General features: G+C 36.4%; 3 protein-coding genes, 1 long non-coding RNA gene and 3 pseudogenes across 4 annotated transcripts; 4 read left to right on the top strand and 3 right to left on the bottom strand.

Annotated features, from left to right (window-relative positions):
• Positions 1-306: 306 nt before the first annotated feature.
• On the top strand, positions 307-1,046 carry LOC120174442 (transcription factor MYB106-like). Its single transcript, XM_039181288.1, has 3 exons — positions 307-442; positions 522-651; positions 719-1,046. Exons 1-3 carry the CDS (start codon positions 307-309, stop codon positions 1,044-1,046), a joined length of 594 nt encoding a protein of 197 aa, XP_039037219.1.
• Positions 1,047-4,470: 3,424 nt separating this feature from the next.
• LOC120174441 lies at positions 4,471-4,743 on the top strand. The gene is made up of 2 exons (XR_005521174.1): positions 4,471-4,542; positions 4,625-4,743. It is a non-coding gene; the product is annotated as an uncharacterized LOC120174441 (long non-coding RNA).
• Positions 4,744-6,769: 2,026 nt separating this feature from the next.
• Positions 6,770-8,818, top strand: LOC120174440 (annotated as a pseudogene).
• A 3,194-nt stretch (positions 8,819-12,012) lies between these two features.
• On the bottom strand, positions 12,013-13,563 carry LOC120174436 (annotated as a pseudogene).
• Positions 13,564-15,737: 2,174 nt separating this feature from the next.
• Positions 15,738-17,478, bottom strand: LOC120174437 (pentatricopeptide repeat-containing protein At5g61370, mitochondrial-like). The gene has a single exon (XM_039181285.1). The coding sequence runs from the start codon at positions 17,231-17,233 to the stop codon at positions 15,779-15,781; it is 1,455 nt and encodes a 484-aa protein (XP_039037216.1). The 5' UTR covers positions 17,234-17,478; the 3' UTR covers positions 15,738-15,778.
• Positions 17,479-18,255: 777 nt separating this feature from the next.
• LOC120174444 lies at positions 18,256-20,727 on the bottom strand (annotated as a pseudogene).
• Positions 20,728-23,199: 2,472 nt separating this feature from the next.
• Positions 23,200-23,658, top strand: LOC120174443 (uncharacterized mitochondrial protein AtMg00310-like). Its single transcript, XM_039181289.1, has one exon. The coding sequence runs from the start codon at positions 23,200-23,202 to the stop codon at positions 23,656-23,658; it is 459 nt and encodes a 152-aa protein (XP_039037220.1).
• Positions 23,659-24,579: the final 921 nt, after the last annotated feature.

Raw genomic sequence — 24,579 nt, 5'->3', positions numbered from 1 at the left:
AAATTTAATAATAATGATTATTTTTAAATGTAATGATTTTAATTATTTTGACATTATTAACATTCACCACTTTTTTTAAAAAAAAAATCAATCAGTAATTCTGGCCTCGACACAATAAATATTGTTTAATTAAAGCACTGATGTCTATTGAATTCCAATTCAGAAATTCGGAGTTAAAATTAAAAGCAAAAGTTAAATGCTGTGTAATTTGTTGTGTGTATAAATAGTGATCAAATTTCCAAGCTTCTCTACATTGCTTAAACAGTTTATGTTAGTATTATATTTTGCCTTTGGTTTTGCATCAAAATGGGAAGGTCCCCTTGCTGCATCGGTGCCAGCGGCTTGAAACGAGGCCCTTGGACACCCGAAGAAGACCAAAAGCTAATGGCTTTTGTTCACAAACATGGCCATGGAAGCTGGCGTTTTTTACCAGAGAAAGCCGGCCCAGTCTCTCATCAAAAAATTTGCAGATCTTTTTCAACACTTTTTGTAGTTCTGACTATGTTTTTGATTCGAAACAGGCCTTCGAAGATGTGGGAAAAGTTGCAGACTGAGATGGATTAATTATCTCAGACCTGATATCAAGAGAGGAAAGTTCAGTTTACAAGAACAAAAGACCATCATTCAACTCCATGCTCTCCTAGGCAACAGGTACAAATTTTCGGGTTCGGGTTTGGTCGGATATAGTTTTTTTCTTTTGACTAACTTGTGGTTGCAGGTGGTCTGCAATTGCTGCTTATCTACCAAAAAGAACAGATAACGAAATCAAGAATTATTGGAACACACATTTAAAGAAAAGGTTAGCCACAATGGGGATCGACCCTTCGACTCATAGACCAATGGTTGCACCAATTGGTTCAGCCAGTGGTGACCCGAAAAAGGTGTCAAACCTAACTCACATGGCTCAATGGGAGAGTGCTCGACTCGAAGCCGAAGCTAGGTTAGTTAAAGAGTCATCGAAACATCACCAAAACAACCGAACGTCAGCCCTACGATGGCGTCGCCCGGCTCAACGAGTTGACAAACCGCGTTTCTTGACATATTAAAAGCATGGCAAAGCCTGCAATTCGAGGCGATAGTAATCGATGACGATAACAACGGTGACAATAACGAAATTGATAACACTGAGTCGTTTCTGTCGAATGAAGTAAATGATTACGAAGAGTTGGTCACCAAATGCTTGGACTGATCAGCCATGGAACATGGGGACTTGCAGTACTGTTACAGGGGATGTTAATGATGATGATGATCCGAAATTGATCGAAGGGTTCTCAAATCTACATTTTAATGGCTGTGAAAGTGATGATCGTAATGATGGGAACAATGATGAGAACAGGAACTACTGGGAAGATCTATTTAATCTTGTTGATTGTGAACCATAATTAGCTAGAAAATAAATTTAAAATTGTGTTGCACAATATTAGAATTTTAATTAGGTGAAGTTATCTTCGACTCTCCTTTTTACTTTTTTTTTGAATAGTGCGATGAGATTATAAGTTAATATATTTTAAAAATTTTCTTAATTTATTGATAATATATATACATCATATAAATACCGTTGTTAGAATTTATTTTTTTAAATTACCATTTTTCTTTTATCACTTAAATCACTTTAATGATTTAATTTTATTTTTTATATTAAATTTATTTTATTGGTCATTTTCGTATTAAATTGTGATAAAAAGGTTCTGAATCCAAAATGAAGGACGTAGGGTTCTTTTTAATAAATTCTGCTTCCAAATTGACTTAAGGTTGTCCTTAATATTTCAATATTTTTATTTTATAGTATTAAATTTAATTCTTTTATAAAAAATATATAGTTTAATCTAATTATGTTATTTAATTTTTATTATTAATAGCATGAATCAAGTTAATTCAATAGTTAAAAGATATTGTTATTCTTAAAGGTTCGAGTTCAAGCACCAACGAATGTCCAAACCAAAATAAACAAACTGTCAACAACTAACACAACAGATTCGATCAAAAACTTTTAAAATCATAAAATGATGATTATATTCTTTTAAAATTTGATAAAACTAAAAATCAATATAATGATAAAATTACATTTCAATATCATGAAATAAAATATGGTTCAAATCAACATCCAAAAGTTTCTTATTCCACCCATAAACTACCCAAACAGCATATTCCGTGCTCTTGTGTGTTTTCATTACTTTTTCTATATTGTTTTCATGTGATAACTTAATTTATTTTTATATTTTGTATAATTATTATTGTAAAGTTAAAATAAGTGTGGATACAGAGGAATGAAGATGGAAGACAATGATTAGTCAAAATAATGGTTAAATGGTGTCAAGTTAGAGGTTAGCGCACCACGTTAGCTTTTCTTCGCCCACAATAATGGTTGACGATAATGGTTATGAACGTCAAGTGATCAATTTATTATAATTCGATAATGTTAATAATTAATTTATTACTTTTAAAACCTCTGTGGAAAAAATGAAATGTCACATCTTAATTTAGGGCTAAAACAATTTATTAATTATAAAGTATCGAATAAAGGTAGTAACAATGGAAACGTCGGGGACCAAATTGAAAATTTCTATAAGTTGTAGCTCGTTTTGGAGCTTGTGGGAAATTTAGGGACTTAAACTCGAATTTTCTCATTTTTAATAGTCAGTGAATTTTAAACCCGATTACCCCAAAATCCCCAATTTTAATCCCCAAATCCCTAATTTATCAAACCCCCAACTCGCCTCTCTCGTCGTCGCTCCCAATCTACCCTGCTCCGGTCGGCGATGTACGTCACCGCCCGTCCCAATCGAACTGGTGACCCACCCCGACCAAAACCCCTCAATCTTCATCCTCGGCTCTGCCGCCAAACATCGTGTAAAGCCCGACAAAGCTTCGACGAAAACACCCGATCGTCGTTCATTTTCCGTCAATTCCAGTCAAACCGACGACCGTCACGCATCACTCGCCATTACCAATGTATTCCCCTGCCAGTTTTGATCAAAACCCGACCCGTGGGTCGCCGGACCGTCGTCATTCTCATCGTCCGCCGTGGGTAAGCCCTGATTTTTGTGTTTTCGGTGATTTTGGAGAATTTTATTGTGATTGTGGGGTTGATATTAGTTAATTCGAATATGGATAAACAAGGAGTGTTCAGTCGTCCGCCACGAGCCCATCGGCGCTGTCACGCGCCGTCACCCGCGCGTGGGGCTTGTTTTGGTCCAAGGAATTTTTCAAACTGGCCCGCCCGACCCGGTCCAGTCACCGAGTCAACCTGCCTGAGTCAACTCGTCTAAGTCAACTCGTCCGAGTCAACCCGTTTACTTTGACCGTTGACCTAGACCAAAAAAGTCTAATTTTCAGAAAAGCCTTGTTTTATGTTTTTTCGAGTCCGAATCCGAAGTCTGTTTTGTCAAATTCGCACCCGGTAAGCCGTTTTTCAATGTTTTATCTTCGGATTCAAGTTGGTTTCTCATTTAAGTTCAGTTTCTGGCGTAAATTCAGTTGCTTTGTATCCGATGAATTATTGGACGTTGAATTCAAGTTCAAGAGTGATCGAATAGGGATTAAATGTTTGATCGGTGGAGCACAAAATCGAGGTAATACTTTACTTCATTTTGTATGTTTTTCGGGACTCACTAATAAATGGTAAATGCGTTGATGAAAATAATTGGTCCATGAGATGTAGTTAATTATCATTGGACTCAAATTAAATTTGGAATAAAGATGAAACACTGTATAAGACTCAAATGACTCGTATAAGAAATTGATAGACTGATCGGAATCAAATCTAAGTTCAGTAATTTAATCAGTAAATCAATCAATCTCAGGATGCGTAAATTCTGATTAATCTCGTTAAAGATTAAATGATGAAAATATTTGGATAAGAAACTACCAAAAATAACACTATAGGGTAAAATTACGAAAATACCCTTGTACTATAAAAGGACTAAGACATCCCCTAGAGGTGAAAATAACTTCCAGTGATCAAATGAACAATGTACTCTGAATTCTAAAGGAACTAGAATACTTTGAAGCCTAAGTTATCCGAAGTAATGCCATTAACAGAATTGAATGAAATGATGATAATACCCTTAAAGTGTAAAAAGGAATATAGATGATTATGATAATGGAGATGACCTAAAACTTATATCACGATCCATTGGAATCTTGGCATCACCGATTAAACTCCTGATTTATTTGGAATGACCCTGAAGTGTAATATGATTCGAAGCACGTCCAAGCCCTGGAATAACTAATACCCTCAGCTCTGAAATGAACAAATCAACCTAGTATATAATATGACTATATTATATGACCAAGTTAAACGGAGTGGAAGAACAATATGTGTTCGAATTTCGGAATCGATAGAATTACTCTGGAAACTCCGAAGTGACCGGGGTAGGCTTGACTACTAAATGATATAAGTAACTTCAACGACTTAGGCTTGACTCTCGTATGCACTTCTCCCTATCTCCCCCTTGCCCTTTTGCTGGCAGGTTATTGAGGCTGGAGCAAATGCTCTAGTGGCTGGCTCAGCTGTATTTGGAGTCAAAGACTATGCCGAAGGTAAAAGTGTATTATTTATCATTTTTGGTGCATATAAAACAGTGGATTTTAACATAATGTTATGGTCGAACAATTTAAACAGCTATTAGAGGAATCAAAACCAGCAAAAGGCCGGAAGCAGTGGCAGTGTGATTATGCCGCTGAAGATATCCGATCGGCTCTGATGTATGATATCTGATTTTACATTCACATGTATGTTACCTCTCTTCACTTCATAGAATTTTTGCTGGATTGTGTTTTCTCCTCAGATTGCATGAATCCTGCTATACATTATGCAGTCAGATTCATTAAGGATAATTGGAACCGAAATTTTAAATAATGATTAAATATCAATTTTGATCCTCCATTGTTTTGTATATTTTCATTTTGATCCTGCTATACATTATGCAGGCAGATTCAAAAAGGTAATTATTTTGCGGGTTATCCTTCTAAATGTACTACTCTAAACAGCAGTCTACTACCAAAAGTACAACCCTATTCTTCTGTACTCGACAACTCTGTAATTTGTGCTATTCCAATTGCAAATTTGACCGTCTTATAATTAAAAGGTCAAATTTCGCATTTCACCCTTGTATTGAATGAAACTTGCGGATTTTGCAAGTTCAATTTGTGAACTATTTTTTATAAATAATCTATTACAAAAAAAAACCCGTAGTTTACGAAATGTAAAAGTAATTCTAAAAATAGGATTTTGGAAATATAATATTATTTAATGTATTACTAAAAATTATTATAAGGAGAATGTAAGATTAAAATATTGTTTAGTTAGAGAATATAAATTTATTTGGAATAAATTTTATTAAATTATCTTTGTGATATATTTGTAATATTAAATTATTTTGTCGATTGAATTTCTTTTGACTGTCTACGACTCCATTGCGTGTTCTAGAGATAGAAGTTTCGTATAAATTTATCATCATGCTATTAAGTATTTTGATTTAAATATTTTAAGTCCCACTCTATTGATACGTAATCAATATCAATAGGCTTATCTGAGAGTCCTATTAGGGTGTATCAAGTAGGAATTAAACTTACGAATTTCAATAAAAAAGTATTGTATTTGAATGAATGCTCAACTTGGGGGAGAGTCCAAATTTAAATTTGTAATTCAGCCTTTTATTTTTTTCTTGAATAATCTGAGATGATTATAAAGTAGTATATGTTCATAATCTTTCTTAATCAATGACAATGCACACACCTTGCATATACAACTATTAGAACCCAATACCTCTAAGGAGAACAACACTCCCTTTAACTACTTAGACAATTTGATGAGTTCATAATTCAGTTTTTTTTATAGATGATAGCAATACACGATGAGATTGTCGATGGCCGTGTTATATGTTGGTAAAGTATTAGACTTAAGATCAACAATTAATTGATTTAATAAGATGAGATACTAAATCATTTAAATAATATCAGGATTCGAATTATGATGTTGTAAATAGAGTAACTTAAGAGAATTATCCTATAATGAATATCTATAATAACTAATTCGAATTAATCAATCAAATAATAATGGTTAAATTAAAAAGTGTTAGACTCGACAACTCGGAAATTAATAAGTACATAATGATGTAGAATTGCAAAGGTTTTCGCATAACCACTTAGGGCGTGTTTGGTTCAAGTAATATGGATTACAGGGGGAATGAAATGTCATTCCCCCGTTTGGTTGGCAAACATTCCCGTCGCCTGGTAATCTTTTATTCCCAATAGTGATATTTTGGGGTATATTATGGGAATGTGAATACCCTCTTCTCTTAGGTATTGTTGGATTACCGGTATTTTGGATTAAAATGCCCTTAATTTTTTTTTTCTCAAAAATATCCTTATTCTGTTGTTGAATAAAAAAAATCTACGAATATTAAATTATAAATTTATCCTTAAAATATATAACAGTAAATTAGTTTTACATTAATTTATATACACTTTTATTCAGATAGATATTGAGAGATGTAACTGAAATGGAATATTAGATGAAAAAAAATTAAATCAATCAACTCAAAGATATATATTGAAATAAAGCTTAATAAAAGTTAAAGGTGAGATATATAAAGTATATCTTAATTATATTGATATATGTTGTACGTAGTCCACAAGGAAACCCCCTAACGAAGTAACTTAGGAAAAAGTCATTGTCCTATAAAGTGTGGGTTAATTCCATGCAATTAGCGCCTCCTCCACCTTCCGATTTCTCCATATCCCTACTTTGCTTTTCTCTTCTGAAATGGTTCCGACCACTATGTCCGATGGCCGACCCGAAATCTGTTCTTCGATTTGGAAACCACCGTCCCTTGGCCGGGCCAAGGCTACTCAATTCTCGAATTCGGTGCCATTTTAGTTTGTCCCAAACGCCTCGTTGAGCTCCAGAGCTACTCCTCCCTGGTCCGACCCGATGACCTCTCTTCCGTTTCCCCTGCCCCAGTGCGCCGCAATGGCATCAGTCGGAACGACGTCGTTTCGGCACCTTCCTTCTCCGAAATCGCCGGCAAAGTTCACGACCTTCTCCATGGTCTGCATCTCACTCTTTCAAGTTTCCATTCTTTTCTGTGTTCTTTTTAAAGTTTCCATTTTTTATTTCAAGTATTTGAATGATGTTTTTGTAGGAAGGGTGTGGGCGGGGCATAATATAGTGAGGTTTGATTGCGTGAGAATAAGGGAAGCTTTCGAGAAGATCGGTAGGCCGGCGCCGGAGCCTAAGGGAATTATCGATTCATTGCCGTTGTTGACCCGAAGGTTCGGAAGGAGAGCTGGTAATATGAAGGTATTCTTTAATTCATATTACAAACCTTAGCTTTCTAAAACATTTTGTAAGTTTTGGCCGATAACATGTTAATGAACTTGAATGCAGATGGCAACTCTTGCAAAGTATTTCGAGATCGGAGAGCAGGCACACAGGCAAATAAATATAAACTCTTTTTCACCTTAAGATTACAGTGGGAATTTCGGTTTATCTTTGTAATAAACTTTCTGCTATACGATTATTCAGGAGCTTAGATGATGTTCGCATGAACCTCGAAGTTGTCAAATACTGTGCAACAGTTTTGTTCCTGGTATGGACAAATTGGTCTTGGAATGCCTTGTTGCTCTGCATGTCATTGATGATATCCTTCCTTGAAATGGTTAAATTGAGCATGTTTTGTTCCACAGGAATCAAGTCTCCCGGACATACTCATGAGGAGTTGGGGTAATATCCAGTCGTCACCCCAGCAGCCTATCCCAAACATGAACAACTTTTCTTCAAGTTTATCTTCTGAAAATGTTCAAAATAGATCTCCACGAAACAGTGAACACCATCCTATAATCTCTCTTCTGACTCATCACACTGGAGAGGCATATGCAGATGTGTCTAATCCGGTTCAACCGGATCCTTTGGACGTGGGCGTAGTCCGAAACGAAATGAAAACCGAGACCCTTCCATCAGATGTCACCATGGGAGAAAAAACTCAGTTGGAGTTTCAGGAAATAGATATTGCTGAAGGTAGTAGCAGTAATGCAGAGTTCTTAGGACCTAATGAAGTATCTCTAAGTTCTATCAGAGCATCCCTGATCCCGTATTACGGTGGCACTCATCGAATAAGACTGTTGCGCGAAAACATAGCTTTGCAACTGTTTTGTCCTCGTTTGCGAGTGCGGTTTGGAGTCGATGGAAAGTTCCTTAATCAAGCTGGCCGGCCAAAATTGAGCTTCGTAGCCGATGCTTCTCCGAGTTTATGTGAGATTCTGGATGCTTGTGACAAAGCTGCGAAAACGATCTTCGAAGATTGCGGAAGCCGTTCCACGTGGAAGTCTATTGTGAGAAGGAATGTCGGTACATCAACAATCGGCGACCGTGAGGCTGAAGTAAGTTCTGTAACGTGTTGAAAACAGAGTTAGACAGTTTAAGACATGCGACATGAGTCTAGTAATAGTTTTATTGATTCTTTCATTCATTCTGGCAGCATATGTAAGGCGGAGATTCATCGGAAGGACAGCTCCGGTACCGTGCAGAAGGTCGTATTCAGCAAATGTGATGCGGCAGAGCTTGGCAACTTGTTCAGATATGGGATATTTGTGGATGCTTCTTCAGTTTGGAAGTTACGATTATCAGGGGACGGCAGGCATCCGAGTGGTGGCGAAGAAACTGGTTATACATTCGGATTAAGTGAAGTTGAAAGGCAAGTAGTAATAAGTAGTAATCAAGACGGGGGCATCTTGATCTATTGTCTCGTCCCATTATATCAACGGCTGATTGTTAGTAAATAAAATTAAATTTTTATAATTTATTTTGTAACGACATGATTATTATATTTAATATTTTATTCACGCAAACTAAATATTTTGAAAATTAAGTACTTTATATAATTTATTTTATAACGGTGTGATTGATAAAAAAATTTATTCCCATACTAAAGCTCTCCTCCTCATACATTCTATTGATTTTAAGAGCCATTAAATTCCATCAAATCTATAGGATTATCTTTCCTCTCATCATCGTTTCCTACCATTAGATATATTTTTTCTCATTATCTCATTAGTTTATCAATTGGTGGCATAAAGTATGAATAAACCCAAAAGGATGAATTTTTTTCTCTTGTTTTGTTGTATGTTTATTAGTGATATTGGTTGATGGTTAAACCTTTGGGTGATTGGGATATAAGCTCGAGTTTAATGTATGTAGGAGTCGAGTCGAGTCGAGTGGAGGATTTATAGTAGGTTTAGTGGTGATGGGACTCGTACACGATTTTGATTCTAAATTTGAATTCTGAGTTAAACGAGTTGATGGGTGATGGTTTACAACTTATTTAGGAGAAGAAAATGAAGAGGATGGTGATGACTGATTTTTGGTTTAGGGTAGTGTTAATGCAGTGGCGGAACATGGAGATTAGTGGGGCAATGACCCCCAAAAAATATTAAAGGGTAAATTATACTATTAATCAGTAAACTATCTTATCACTCTTATTTTGGTCACTAAAATTTAAAACAATTCAATTTAATCACTCAACTTTTGAATTGTTCTTATTTTTAGTCGCTCTCACTTATTTTATTGATTAAATTATATATTATGTGATTTTATTATAAAATTAAATTGATTTATTTTTATGATTATATGTTACAAGTTGTGTGAAATCATGAGAGAAGAAAATATTAGAAGAATTTCGTTTCTTTGAATTTGTATGTAAATAGATGAATTTTAAGGATTTATAAAGTTTTCTTTTATAAGTATGCTATTTTGGTATGTAATTTATATTGACAAAAATATTAAAATATTTAATTAATATATACAAATTTTAACAGTCTAGTGTTAATATTGAACCAAAATGAAAGTTCAATGTTAAAATAGTATAGATTTTTAGTTTATTGATATAATCGATGCTAATCTTAAAGTTTAATGGCATATAGTGTAATTTACCTATAAAGATTATGAAATTTTGTGAAGTTTTTTTTTTTTGGTTGAACTAGTTTGGTGTTAAACTCAAACAAATGCATATAAAAGCAGTGTCAGATTCATAAGCTCTGAACTCTTTGTTTCCAATCTACAATCTACGAAAATGCCAGAAAACGATGGGAATTTAAAAAGCTTATTATCTGAATTGGAGAATCTAAATTCCATCAACCATCAAAAGCTGGAACAATCCTCAAAATCAAAACCCAATCATCAAATAAAGCAGCAATGGTCGATGGTAATGATCAGAGATTCCCTTCCTCAGAGCGACCTCGCCATCTTCCCACCCATCAACCATGAAAATCTCCATCATCAAATACAACAGCAGCTGCAGCAGAACCAGTATCCGAATCACTTCCTTTACCGTCTCCGGCTGCCCTCGCCGGCGTCATTCAGTCATCCGTTGATCGCGGGATTGGATACTGGTTGGGGACTTGGCTTCAGATTTCGCGTGCTAAGATCTTAAGTCTCGCCGGTTATTTCGGTTACGAAAATGGGACCATTGGAAGGACATTCCGGTCATTTAGAGGGGTGGTTGACGTGGCGGTTGTGGTGCTAGTATGGTGGTTTTGCAAGCGGATACGGCGGTGGAGGCGTGGGGAGGAGAGCGTGGAACGGTTGAAAAGAATTATAAAAGAGAAAGATGAGGTAAGGTATTCGTTGAAATGCCCGAATGAAAACGAAACCCAACAAATTCTAATTCAATGAAACTTATATAGATAAAGTTTTGGACTTCATTTATTATTGGTAATGGATTTTGGATTCAATTATGTTCATTGTGCAGAAAATTATGGGATTGTTGAACCAAGTTGCTGAAATGAAAGTAAGTATTGGTAGCACGTCGTAAAGCTATTGGTAGCACGTCGTAAAGCTCAAACCTTTCAGAGCTGACCGAGTGAATGCATCTTGTTCAAGACGAAGACCAAGATTCACAAGTTTGATGGGCAATCCTGGAGGTATTTTGAAGATAAAAAAAATCAATTTCTTTCCCACAATTTGGTTGAAAAATGGGTGTTTACTATTGATTGCCATGTAGTTATTTAGTCTATGGAGTATATTTGATTGTCAATATTCTTTCCCCATATTAATGTGTATTTATATATGATTAGTGGTGTACTGTTTATTTGTTTTGTTAATCTTATTCCTAGTTTTGTCAGGACGTGAGTGTTCGTTCCGATGGCGGAACTAAGATGAAATTACAGAAAAGGGTCAAGTTGTTTATCTTTAAAACAATAAGGTTCTAAAAGATGATTAGACCAAAAAATAATAATAATAAAGGATTGAGACTTAATTTAACTTATTTCAAAATTGTCTTGTCCTAAAAACAATTAAACCAGAAAAAATTAGGGACAAGAATTAATGAAAATTGATAATGTCTTAAAAAGTAATTAAACTAAAATTTTTTGGGAAGTATCAGGACATAATTTTATGGTTTAAAAAATTTAAGGGCTTAAAATATAATTAAACCATAAAAATTGAGGTGGACTATGTCCCCTTCCATCCTACGGTTCAGCTATTGATTCATTGTCAGATGATTAAAATTTTTGATCATATGTTACTTTTTATTTACTCTAGATTTACTCCTTCTATTCCAAATTTGTGTCTCATATTGACTGTGTACGTAGTTTTAAGAGATATATTTGATCAAGGGAAACGATAAAATTATCCTTAAAAAGTTTGATAGATTTAATTTAATGGGTGTAAAAGAGTGAGACACACAAGAGTAAATAATGAAATATAATTGTCGTTAAATTTTCTAATAAGATATTTTAATGTGAAAATTTTAAAAATCAAAAGATACATTTAATGGAATGGATGGAGCATTAAAAAAATACCAATAATTTTGGCCTTCATTAAAAAAATTCATGTTTGATTAAATAATCAATTTAACTCTTATTCCTTGTATAAAAAAGCTGACGAAAAACATCGGCAAGTGCATACCAGAGCCAGGATATGTTCATCCCAAAGTGAGATCGTATAAATATCATTCCGTGCTAGAACTCGAAAAACTCGAGCTATTCATGATTTGATCAGAGCTTGACAAATAAAACGTGAAAACAATAACTTCTCATTGAATTCAATACAATTACACCAAACAAGTTGAAACGTATAGCTTTTCACCTGATGAATTACATTACCTATATGACATGTTTGATACCCGTTTAGATTACTAGCTCTTCAATTCGGTTTTTCCATTCACCGAACGCCGGATGTCGAACTGATCAGCAATCTACAATGGAGTCGTCGTCTCATCCCTGATCCTCTTAATGTTGGGGCCTAACAATCCCCTATGTCTAAACCCGTATAGCTTAAGCACCTGGTTATCAGCAAAATTGAAAGCCCTCTGCATGCTGCGCAGGCACCTGTCGACAGAGTAATCTCCATAACTCCCACAGGGCTTGCAGCCGACGAAATGAGTCACAAACGACCACCTCTCATCTCCCAATCCCGGATGATATTTCTCCATCATCTCCTCGTACCGATCGACCAATCCCGCCCAATAACCATGCAAATAATATTGATTCTCAACGAAAACTTTATCCATCCATTGATCCTTTTGTGAAAGCAACAAGTAAATCAAAGCTGACTGGTCGTCGGCTTCGAATGCCGGCCTCCCTTTCAGATTAGCAGTCAAAACCTTCCTGGCCTCGTCACAGATTGCACCCTTAGGTCCCATCGGTGCCCAGTCATCGAGCAAATCCAACGATCACTGACAATTCCGAAACAGAAAACTCCCCGTATTCAACGCGATCCACGACTTCTGCTCGAACATCAAATCGGGGTAGCCATGAACCACCAAATTATATTTATCATACTTGGACAATGGAATCTCAAACACCATATCTGTGAAAAAAGCATCACTATTCATCCACCAAATCCACTCAAGTTCAGGATGAGACAACATTAACCTCCTAATCAATGGCAACTTCGCCCAATAACCTGCCAATTTCTTATCTAAATGAGCCATGTTATAAACAATTTCAATCCCATGAAGCCTACAATAATCAATCTTATTCTTTATCGCTTTCAACAAATAATGGTCTCCTATAGGATTATCACAAGGTTTTGGGGGTGACCCGGTGACGAGCAAGATTCGAGCTTTCCCATTAATAAAATTAGGGAATTCAGGGTTTTCAGAAAGCCAAACCTTTCGCTGCTGATCCCAATCCGAAATTTTGGGCCCGAGAGTGTATGTAACGTTAGGATTGAGCTCAGTTTCAGTTCGTTCATCCGGATCGTAGGGTCGGAGTCGGAGCGGATCTCTGCTAGGATCCGGTTGGTTTCTTCGATCATGTTTTGGTTGATGGCTTCCGCTTCTGAGCTCCCCAAATTTCCGACGCCGATTGTGTCGCGTAAGACGAGGATCGTAACTAAACCGCAAAGGATTGTGATTTTCATGTTGTTGAACGTCTTGTGCATCTGCCTCCCACGCGACATTCCGGGAAATGCGCAGTTCCTTCCGCTACCGGTCGCATCGTAGTTATTTATCGGCAAACCTCCACCACCTCCGCCGGTAGAATATCTCTTTTGGGGAGTGAAATTATCTTGACCCATAAGGGTTATTGGCTAAGCTGCAGAGATTAAAGTTTCTTTATTATATAAAAATGATTAAATCTCCCAATGGTACGTATAGCCATTGTCATTGGCATGGCGGCTTAGTTATTAGTTATTTTTTACTGTAATTTTTGCTTAGGTTAAAAAGTGATGATAATTAAAAACCCTACAGGAAAGGAAGGAATGATTGAAGGAAGAAGATGGGAAATTGGGGGAAGATCTGATCCAGATTGATGAATGACTCGTCATGGTTCTGCATTTCCATTATTTTACGAGTAAACTAAGTGGTGGTCACTTCTGTTTTATTTTCTTCTGATTTTGGTCACTTAACTTTCAGTTTTTACTTTTTAGTCATTGAAACATTAACTCTCATCATATATTTTTTAAATCAAACTAATATTCAATCTATTGATCGACGAATAGGTATCGTAAAGGTCTATTATGAGGTGAATATTCCAATTTAGTTGCTTCACTAACAATATCATGAATTAAACTCACAACTTTACTTAGGGTACATTCTTATATTTTTGGTAAAATAGGGTAAATTCTTATTATATTAATGATATAAATATATGTATGTAAAATAAACATGTTCTACTTTTATAATTTTATGATGTTTGAATTTATATAAAAATAATGCTTAAAAAGTAAATAAAAGGATTTTCTAAATTGAATTTTATTTTAAATAAAATAATATTTAATAGTGCCGGACACTCCGGCCCATGGTTGCGGAGTGATTTTGTACACAGCTAGCTTCAACGCGTTGAATCCAACTTGTATCTTCCAAAACTTAAGATAGAGGCCGGCTTGTAATCTAGCCGACGCTACCTAAAGAGCGTGGGTTGCACGTTAGGAAGAGTCTCAGTGAACTGTATTGAATTGAATTGCACGGACATGCGACGTGAGTGATGGCGGTGGAGATTGACACCTCACCCCACCCCATCCGACCTCAACGTCTGTCTAAAAACCCCGTTCCATGCGCCATGTCCTTCAATTAGATTTCATAATCCTCTTTCGTAATATTTTTATATTATAATGAAATTTCCAAAATTATTTTATAATATTTATAATAATTTATATAATATGTACCAAAAAAATAATAATTTATATAGTATTTTTAAAATTATATTTAATGTTGTACAAGAGCTTTTCCCCTGCTTCGCCAGGGTTTTAAATTTATTTTATATAGTTTTTTTATTAAGTTAAAGTGATATCAAAATAGTATACGTTCTAAATACTTTCTATCATTTGACAATGAACATTCAATTACCCTTGCAGTCGTTAGTACTCTAACCATAATCTCTAGGAATAACAACGATTCCTTTTATTACTTAGATAATTTGATTCGTGCATTTTATATAATTTTAATTATATAAAAAGTAGTTATTTATTTAAATATTTATATATTAAAATAATTCTATCTTTTAATATAAGAATTATTTTCACACGTATAAATTAAAAATTTCTCATAAATTAAAAATACTATTACACATTTAAATAATAAAATATATCTTATTTTTTAATCGTGGGAGTGTTTTAATTTTCCACACGCATAATACTCACGAACTTGATCTTACTTCGGTTTTAAAAGTAAATTTCCAAAAATATTTATTCAAAAATAATTTATGAATATTCGGCAGTACATAACTCAAAATGATCGGTGTTAATACTATTTTATCAAAACATATACACTTAAAAAATAATTTTAAAAAATTCTATGCCCAATTGATTCTAACTTTTAAAAATTCAAAAAATTTAGCCCTCGACGTCATAATTTATAAATTATTTGTTAATTTTTTTTAAAATAAAGATTGATTAGTATAATATATAAATGTTGAGAGATAAATATATTATTACATCAATTAAGATTGCGTGTTGTTCTTCCTTGGGGTTTTATGTTTGAATCGTTGTGTTTACTAGGCGTATACGTTGCCAATAACTAAAAAAGATTATGCACAAATACTAACTTATAATCACATTAGACTATTAAAAAAAGTTAACAAAATTAAATCACTCTTCTTTATAAGAAAGATCATTTTACCTAATCTTGAAATTAAGAGGACCCCAAAGGACTTTTCACCATTCTTTATGAAAATCACATGTGCAATTTTTAATATGATTTGGATGAACAATACCAGAGAACATATCACATATCATCATATAATTCAGGTACAGCATTTCTAATTATAACATTAAATATTTTAAAATAAAAAAAAAAACAAATTAAAAATGAGCAAAGACGTTAACCTAGACCATTTATTTAGAAACATATTTCTTCTTATTAGATTTTATTTTCTTACCCTTCTTTCCCTTGAAATTATTCTGCTTCATATTCACTGAATTCTTAGCCATTTTACACTCCTTAAGATTAAACTCCTTCACCTCCCTTGTTGGCTTGAAAACTTCAGTGACCGAAGGGTGCAAAACATCACTCGAGAATGTAACACCAACACCAGAAGCAACGGCCTCATCCCATAGCTCTCGACCCTTTTCGAACTCGCCTCCCCTGCATAGTTTCGGTATAAGCACGTCATAAACTGGTCCGTGTCCGCCCAGCGAACTCCTCTTCATCTTCTCGAACAACTCGACTGCAAAATTCACTCTCTCGACTCCGCAAAGAACACCAATGAGATCGTAGTAGAAATTACAATCAGGGGTCAACCCTGATTCAATCATCTCATCGACTATCATGTTACCCTTGCCGAATCTTCCAGTCAAGTACAAGACTCTAACCACGAGATAATAGGTGATCCAATCGGGAGCACAACCGGTTTTCTGCATCAAGTCTAGAATCCGACATGATTCTTTCACTCTTCTTGTCTTCCCCAAGGAAGAAAGCAATATGTTGTAACTGACTGATGTTGGGGCGATTCTATGGGATCTCATTTCCATCATCACGTTCAGTGTTTCGGGAACAAGGCCAGAAGGGTTGCGTTTAACGTTCGCGCCACAAAGGCACCTAATGAACGTGTTGTAGCAATACGAATCGAGCTCAATGCCGGCTGATTTCATCTCCTTGATAACTCTGCGAGCTTCCTTTACATTCTCTTGAACGCACCAACCAAAAAGGAGACTCCTATATATACAAGGCTCGACACCAGCAATCTTGTCTTTGTGATGATAAACTACACCTTCAGCTTTCTTCGCATGGCCTTTAGCACATAAAGCATTAACAATGGCAGTCACACTGAAACTGTCTCGGGTACAATTGAACTTTTCCAAGTTCTTAAAAATACCCAACGCTTCATCTTCTCTCCCTAATTTAACCAACATATCAGCCACAACACTGAAAGTCTGGCTCTCCATTGGTCGCCCCTCATTCCTGAGATCCGAAACCAATATCTCCATAGCCGTATGATCCTTCTTCTTTGCAAACACTCGAACCGCATGGTTGAAGTCCTTATCTTCCAAACTAAAATTCTTAACTGACCACAAGAAAAATCTCAACAACCTTCTACTGGGAGCTACATTTTCGCAATGCTTTATAACCTCGTTAACAAGTGAAGATGATAAAGAAAGCCTAAGCCCGTTTAAACTCGATTCCAGGTCATCCAAACCACCAATGGAGCTCGAAACAACCTTACAGAGCTCCTCCACTTCCGGTGATGTTGTCGATGATGAATATAGAGAGTGTAAAATATTTTTGGGTTTTTGGATATTGATAATTTGCGTCAAAAAGCGGTGCCGAACTGGGGGAATCAAGAAAGGCATGGTTTCTGAGGAAATTTATCAAACAGGTTGTGTGTGTAGTATCAAACTTGAATTCTACAAAAGGAACTGAAAACAACATTGAGTTATTAAGCTTCGTCTTCACGGGATTTGAAGCTCATTGTTCAGTAATGTATTTTCAGCGAAGAAAAAAAAGCAAGAACACTGAGGAAAGAAGAATCTTTATATTTCATCGTTGATTCTTCATTTCATCCATGGAATACTCGTGTTGACTCTTTCGTTTTTCTGTTTCTTATTAGAGTTGTGAGCCCAGTCTACAGGTATAAATTGAAGGGAAAGGCAAGGGCCTTAACGTCCAAAACCCAAATGGAAACAAATTTTTAGAATATAAATCTTTAATTTAATTATTTCATTAAAATTATAAAGTAAATACAATAAGTACTTTTCTTTTTAGAGACTTCTTTCTTCTTCTTTTTATTTTTTCATTTTTGGAATTGTAAACTCATTATAAAAAGGAATTGTTATTACGTGTTTATTACTAAAATTTAAATTTCTTTAATTTTTAGACAATTTTTTCATTTTTGGATTTGAATATAAACCAATAGGATTCATGTTATTACTAGTTTATACTAAAATTTAAATTTCTTTTTCTAAAAAATTAAAAAATTAATTAATTAATTAATTATTTTATTGATTGTACCAATCGTAAAATTTTATTATGTTTAACCACATAAAAATTATGTGATTAATATATATGTATCCATCTTAAAAAGATTATGAATATGTCGCAGTTAAACATTATATAACCACGAATATGAAATAAATTTATAATTACATAAAATTAGTGCAACAATAATTATAAAATATTTTAAATATAATTATAATAAAAAAAAAAACTAGATACCAACATAACACAAATTTACACCTATATATACAACCATTATCGAAGCCAAATCTCCCTAGAAATATGATCTGTACAAACACGATCTACAAAGCAAATCTAGAAAGATGGGTTTAAAATTCTCCACACCTTTTGATTGAACTCTAATTTGATTTTTGTTGTATTACCTTGCTTGGATAGGTACTTGAGAACCAATTGTTACGTTAGAATCATCACTTTCGGCTGTGACGGCCACCGCGGCCGCGGGGTTGGGATTGGACTCTCTGTTTCCGGTTTCCAAACCAATAATGTTAGTCTTATCTTCCGATTGATTGGAAGCCACTTGGAGTTGCAATGCATGTTCCAAGTTCCACAATACATCCCCATGCTTGGTCGATCGACTCCGTATTCGGCCAAGATTTCTCTGCCGTTTCCGAGAATTTTTTCAACGATCCTTCGCAGATTGTCCTTGCGATTTTGTAGTCGACAATTTTCTCGATCAAACCCTTTTTATGCCACTGCATTGCCCAATCGGACAAGCTAACTTGATCCCTCGGCAGCCCCGGGCATATAATTGCCCTTGCGCATAAAACTTCGAAAAGAACCACACCAAAAGAGTAAACATCGGATTTCTCGGTAAGTTGTTGTCTTCTGAAATATTCAGGGTCGAGATACCCGAAGCTACCTTTCACTGCAGTACTAACATGGCCTTGGTCTATCGCAGCCGCTTCGAAAGCCCGAAATCAGACACTTTGACAATGAAGTTATCATCTAGAAGAATGTCAGTGGTCTTAACATCACACTGGATGATTCCTTGTGTCGCACCGGTGTGGAGGTAATGCAACCCTCGAGCCGCACCGATGCAGATCTCAAGCCGTTGTTTCATGATGTTGATTTATTCGTGGCACTGCAAAGATGGTCCCGAAGCGGGCCATAAGCCATGTATTCATAAACCACGATAATCTCTGAGTCCTCATCGCAAAACCCTATTAGTGACATGAGATGCAGGTGCCGAAACATAGAAAGCATATGGATTTCGGTTACGAACTCATTTACGCCTTGTTCGGATCCATGGTTGCCTCCTTTTATTACGACCTTGGTGCCAACATCTAATGTCCCGATGAACACTTCCCGAATCCACCAACTCCAATGACCGCCTTCTGGTTGAAATTTTGCGTTGCGTTTCGTAACTCAAGTAGAGTGAAGCACTTTCCATGAACACTTGAAAGCCTAGACCCAAGACGCTTGATTTTCTCGAGCTGTAATTAACTTTACTTCTTTGGATTGGTAAAAGCCACGACGAGAAGCTTTTCCTCTTTTGCCAATCTTGGGAACGTTTCTTCCACCGAACACAAACGACGCCGAGGAACAACATTGCCACAACCACCATCGCCAGCCCCGATACCGCCAAGACTTCAAGTGTGCTAAATTTGGTCCCTTTATATGAACCATCAATGGAATATAAACCATCCAAGCTATCGTCTATGTTGCTCATCTTCATCACTTCCAAGCCATTGAGGATTGCATTTGGTGTACCGCTACCAGCGCTTGTGATCAGACTTACTTGAACCATGATCGAATTTTCTTTATCGACGACGCATTCAGCACGAGATCTGTGTAATATGCAGTGGCCAAATCGCCAGCTTTCTCACTTAAATCAAGACCCGAAATCCCCCTTAACTCGTTTATATACACATTGAAGTGTAATTCATTTTTGGCCCTGCTTACAATGTCGCAAAAGTGCATCCTGATGAAATACGAAAAGGTTCGGTCGACCCTCATTGCCCGAGAGAGATTGAAATTCGACCATATGGTATGAGCATATGTGGCCGTCGTCATCCGAGCTACCATCGCATAAACCATATCTGGTGCGACCAATCGAGTCATATTACGATCCGGTCTGTATTTGATGTTTCTACCCCTGACAACCTCAGTTCCTTCGGGAAATATGTTGTATGGTCCACTCGGAGCCCATGTTCGAGCTAATGTATCATTTTTCGGAGTTATCATCGAACCTCCGATATTCAACCAATACAAGACTTCCAAAGCAATATCCGATAAGCCTTTAATGGCGTTACCTTGAGGTACTGATGAGGCCGAATCAGAGAGAACTTCACCGTGGATTCCTACAATCTCCAATGCATTAATGAATGCGAAAGAATCCTTCTGGGGCTTGAAAATGATGGAGATATGTTGAGTAGCATTAACAAGATACTCCCTGAGAACCACCTTGGAATCATTCATGGAGAAATCATGTAAGAGGGCGCACTTATCCATTTGAACGGTGAAATATCCTTCTTGAGATCATATTTCTCGTGATGAAGTGGGTAAAAGTAGAGACGAACCTAATGTTCCCGGGCTCGTAGATGAAGAACGAATATGTCGAACCGAAGTGAAGATCCTCGCTGCTTTATAAAAGATCCATTAACGACGGAGGGGTGGAATTCGTGAAGGCACTCACCGGGATCGAATCAGTCGTCGTTGAAACATCTTCATTAGTCGATAAGTAGCTACCCTTTTGAGTGTCCGGCTTGAATACCCGCCCTTTGTCGAGCTTCACCTCGCTTGAAGCACCGCAGTTTATAAGATAGCTATCCGAAGGCTTAAACGAACTCGGCGATGAAGAAGAAGCAACCGGAGGAACCGTGGGGGCCATCGCAGGAAGAACCGCGGGGTCATCGCAGGAGGAACCGCGGGGGCCATCACAGGAGGATCGGAACGGCCAAGGACACGTTTGGCCGAAACAAACCTTTCTCCAAAGTTCAACAAAACAAGGCAGAACAAAAGGGAGGAGGCATTAAAAGCCCTAGTTGGCCTGTGATGACCTCCCCCCATTGCTCAAACCAATGGCCACAAGCCATCGTATAACAAGGTCCCGATGATGATAGTGGTGATGGTGACGACGACGACTATGAGGGAGGGGACGAGAGTAAAAACAGAAACAAAATATTAAAAAAACCGTTAACGAGACCGAGACAAAAGAGTTGTTGGTTTAAAAGAGGTAAGGAAGCAAGAACATGTACGTGCTAAGCTGTAATGTCTATGGTAATGAGATTTTTTTAGGGTTAATGTGTATTGACGATTGAAAGGAAGAAGAAGAAGGGAGGTAAATGGAGATGATAGATTATGAAAGAACAAATCGCGAGGTTTGCGTTGTGCCAATGAAAAATCAAATTGTGTATGCCCTGCCTTTTTGTTTTTTTCACCATTGTTCTTCAAGTTTGTCCAAGTTACCCGCATTTTTTTAAAAATATAAGTACGACGTTAATGCATTAGCTAAATGATTATAATGGTTAAACGATAATTATTTTCTCTTGAGATTTTAGGTTTTGAGTACAAAATCTATAATAATACATAAATATTATTTAAATTATTAAATGATTGAGAGTACTTAATATACTACAACACGATTTAAATTAGTTAACCAATAAATTAGATACCATTTATAAATATAAAGACGGATAAATAAATAGAATTATCTTCCTAACCTTTTAACTATATAAGTTTAGTTATTTCTCTAATTTGTTCACTACTGTGGGAACTATGGATCCAACAGAATATTAAATGGCATCAATCACCCTCTTTAAACGAATCATTATGTTGTAATTTTTCACATGAAGAAGTATGAGCAGCTATTCGCTCAATGAATCCTTTGAAAGCCTCTGGTGAGGACGGGCTCGGTGCAATTTTTTATAAAAAAATTTGGCACATCATTAGTAAGGATGTCTCTGGTTTCTGCAAACATGGCCGTGGCTAGGTTGTTGGAGGTCCTGTGTAAATTCTTGTAAAGGAGCTTCTAGATCTCGAACTTATTTTTTTGAAATAATAAATAACTAATTTCATTAACTTAAAAAATCGATAGATATACTCTATTATGGGGTCACTGTGTAAATTTGAACTTGTTTTTCCCAAAAATAATTTTGCTTGTTAACGAGATTCGAACTGATCTAACCAATATTCTATAAATATTTTTCTACTTCTTAATAGCAACACCTGATAGATATACTCTATTTTGAGACCTCTATTTTTTTTAGGTCCTGAGCCGTTTTACACTTTGCGCATGCTTAGCCACGCCCCCGACTGCATAGCAACTATTAATGGTGACTTCCCTATTTTGATCATCAATCTCACGCACACAGTCCTCATTCCAAAGGTGAACGACCCAAGGCATATGTCTCAGTTCCGACCAATAAGCCTCTGCAATGTTATCTTTAAGATTATATCAAAAATATTTACGGACTCCAATCCACACTCCACCTTTGTATTGATGAGGCGCAGAGTGTTTTTATTCTTGGAAGATTAATTACGGATAATGTAATTTCGGCCTATGAAGCTCTACATTCTCTAAAAAAAAGATGAGCAAAGCGTATGACCAGTGTGGAGTGGAATTTTTTAGAACAGCTTATGCGGAATATGGGCTTTTCGGACACTTGGATTTCCTGGATCATAAACTGTGTCTCTTCAGTCTCTTATTCGGTGGTGATAAACGGTCAAGTGAGTGAAAATTTTCAGCCTTCTAGAGGTCTTCGTCAAGGGGATCCGCTGAGCCCCTATCTTTTTCTTATTTGCAGTGAAGGATTATCTTCCTTCTTGGATCTGCTTCCACTAATGGCAATCTTAGAGGAGTCCGCCTAACAAGAAGCGCACCTCTTATAACGCATCTCTTTTCCGCAGATGATAGTTTAATTTTTGGCGAGGCCTCAAGAGAGGGGGCATTGAGCTTAAAATCGATTTTGGACTTGTATTCAGCTTGTTCGGGACCACTCATCAACTTTGAAAAATCTAGTGCCTTTTTAGTACTAGTGTTACCGAGAAGCCAAATATGATGTTTGTCAATATCTCGGTCTTCCTTCCATTGTGGGGGAGAAACAAACGGAGAGCTTTCATTAAACTCAAGGAGAAATTTCAAAATGGAGTCCAAGGGTGGAGTTTTCGACTCCTTCTTATGGGTGGTAAAGAACTTGAATCCATTCCTTTATATGCGATGTCCTGTTTTTTACTCCCTATCAGTTTGTGCAAAGAACTAGAAGCAATTTCAGCACGATACTGGTGGCAAAAGTCAGCTAACAAAAGGAGTACCCACTGGTGTAGTTGGGCAGAGTTGTGCTAATTAAAGAAAGACGGAGGCATGAAATTCCGAGATTTTGGCAAGCTTAATATTGCACTACTTGCTAAACAAGGCTGGCGCATTGTTATTAATCCTCACTCCCTTGTTGCTAGGCTTCTTAAAGCTAAATACTTCCCTAACTCGATGTTTATGGAGGCAAATTTGGGGTTTTCTCCATCTCTCATTTGGCGCAGTGTTTGGAGGTCTAGGGGCCTTCTTGAAAACGGAATGGGTTGGAGAATCGGGACGGGTCTGTCTGTCTCGATATGGAATGATTTTTGGCTTCCAGGATTTTCAACTCGCAAAGTAACATCAACGCCCTCGACACAAGTGGAATTGGTCTCAGACATCATCTCTATTGATGGACGGAATTGGAATCGTGATCTTATCAATTCTGTCTTTAATGATGAAGATGCAAAATCTATTTTAAACATTACTGCCAATTTTCAACCAAGAAGATATTCTCTGTTGGAAAGGTGAAGGGTCTGGGAATTACACTGTTCGAAGCGGTTATAAACTATTAATCAGTTGCAATAGTGATTATGATGATACTGATAATGTTTTTAATTCCATTTGGAAATTACCGTGTCAGAACAAGACGAAGAATTTGCTGTGGAAATTTACAAGGAACAATATCCCTACAATGCAAAATCTTTTTTATTAAGCGAGTTAGTACCAGCAATATCTGTCCTAGATGTAATTTGACAATCGAAGACAACACTCATGTGAGCAGGGATTGTCCTTATGCGAGGAAAATCTGGAGTTTACTTGATATTCGGTGGTCAAATGATGCAAGCAATTTATGTTTCATCCTCACACTCATGTACTGACCTCCTGGAAACCTCCTCACGAGTCTCCAATTAAAGTGAACGTTGATGCTTGTTTCTCATATACTTACAAGAAGTCTTGCTCGGGATTCATAACCAGAGATAGTGCAGGGTTTATTCTAGGATCTGGATTTATTCACAACGCCCGCATCACCTCTGTTTTTATGGCGGAAGCTACGACAATTCTCTAAGGCGTTCAGTTTGCAAAGGACATCGGATTCACAAGAATAACATTAGTGACTCCAAGAAGACCATGCAGAAATTAAACGAGAGCACAATTGATCTATCTGATATGGGTCCTATCATTAGGGATATCAAGAGCACAGCAAGAACTCTTATCTAGTGTTTGTTCGTCTTCATAGGAAGAAATGGTAACGGGGTAGCTCATGCAATGGCATCGGAGGGATCCAAATCGAGTACTACATAGACGATGACGACCCTCTCAACCCAGTTTGCTCTATTCATAAATGTTAGGATTCGAACTCCTAATTTTACTTAAGGACCTAATACCTCATTCTACTAGACCAACTGATTGTTCGTTTTGCTTTTATTTTTAATATGTTGTAATAAAGGC

The sequence above is a fragment of the Hibiscus syriacus genome, unplaced genomic scaffold, assembly GCF_006381635.1.
Source record: "Hibiscus syriacus cultivar Baekdansim isolate YM2019G1 unplaced genomic scaffold, ASM638163v2 tig00112106_pilon, whole genome shotgun sequence".
NCBI classification, from domain to species: Eukaryota; Viridiplantae; Streptophyta; class Magnoliopsida; order Malvales; family Malvaceae; genus Hibiscus; species Hibiscus syriacus.
This window is presented reverse-complemented; position numbering and strand designations above follow the sequence as displayed.

What these genes read in the sequence shown, in the direction of transcription:
- LOC120174442 (XM_039181288.1), top strand. Translation starts at nt 307, where the DNA reads ATGGGAAGGTCCCCTTGCTGCATCGGTGCCAGCGGCTTGAAACGAGGC. An exon ending in TTTTTTACCAGAGAAAGCCG is followed by an intron (nt 443 to 521) that starts GCCCAGTCTCTC and finishes GATTCGAAACAG; the next exon opens with GCCTTCGAAGATGTGGGAAA. An exon ending in CATGCTCTCCTAGGCAACAG is followed by an intron (nt 652 to 718) that starts GTACAAATTTTC and finishes TTGTGGTTGCAG; the next exon opens with GTGGTCTGCAATTGCTGCTT.
- LOC120174437 (XM_039181285.1), bottom strand. Translation starts at nt 17,233, where the DNA reads ATGCCTTTCTTGATTCCCCCAGTTCGGCACCGCTTTTTGACGCAAATT.
- LOC120174443 (XM_039181289.1), top strand. Translation starts at nt 23,200, where the DNA reads ATGAAATTCCGAGATTTTGGCAAGCTTAATATTGCACTACTTGCTAAA.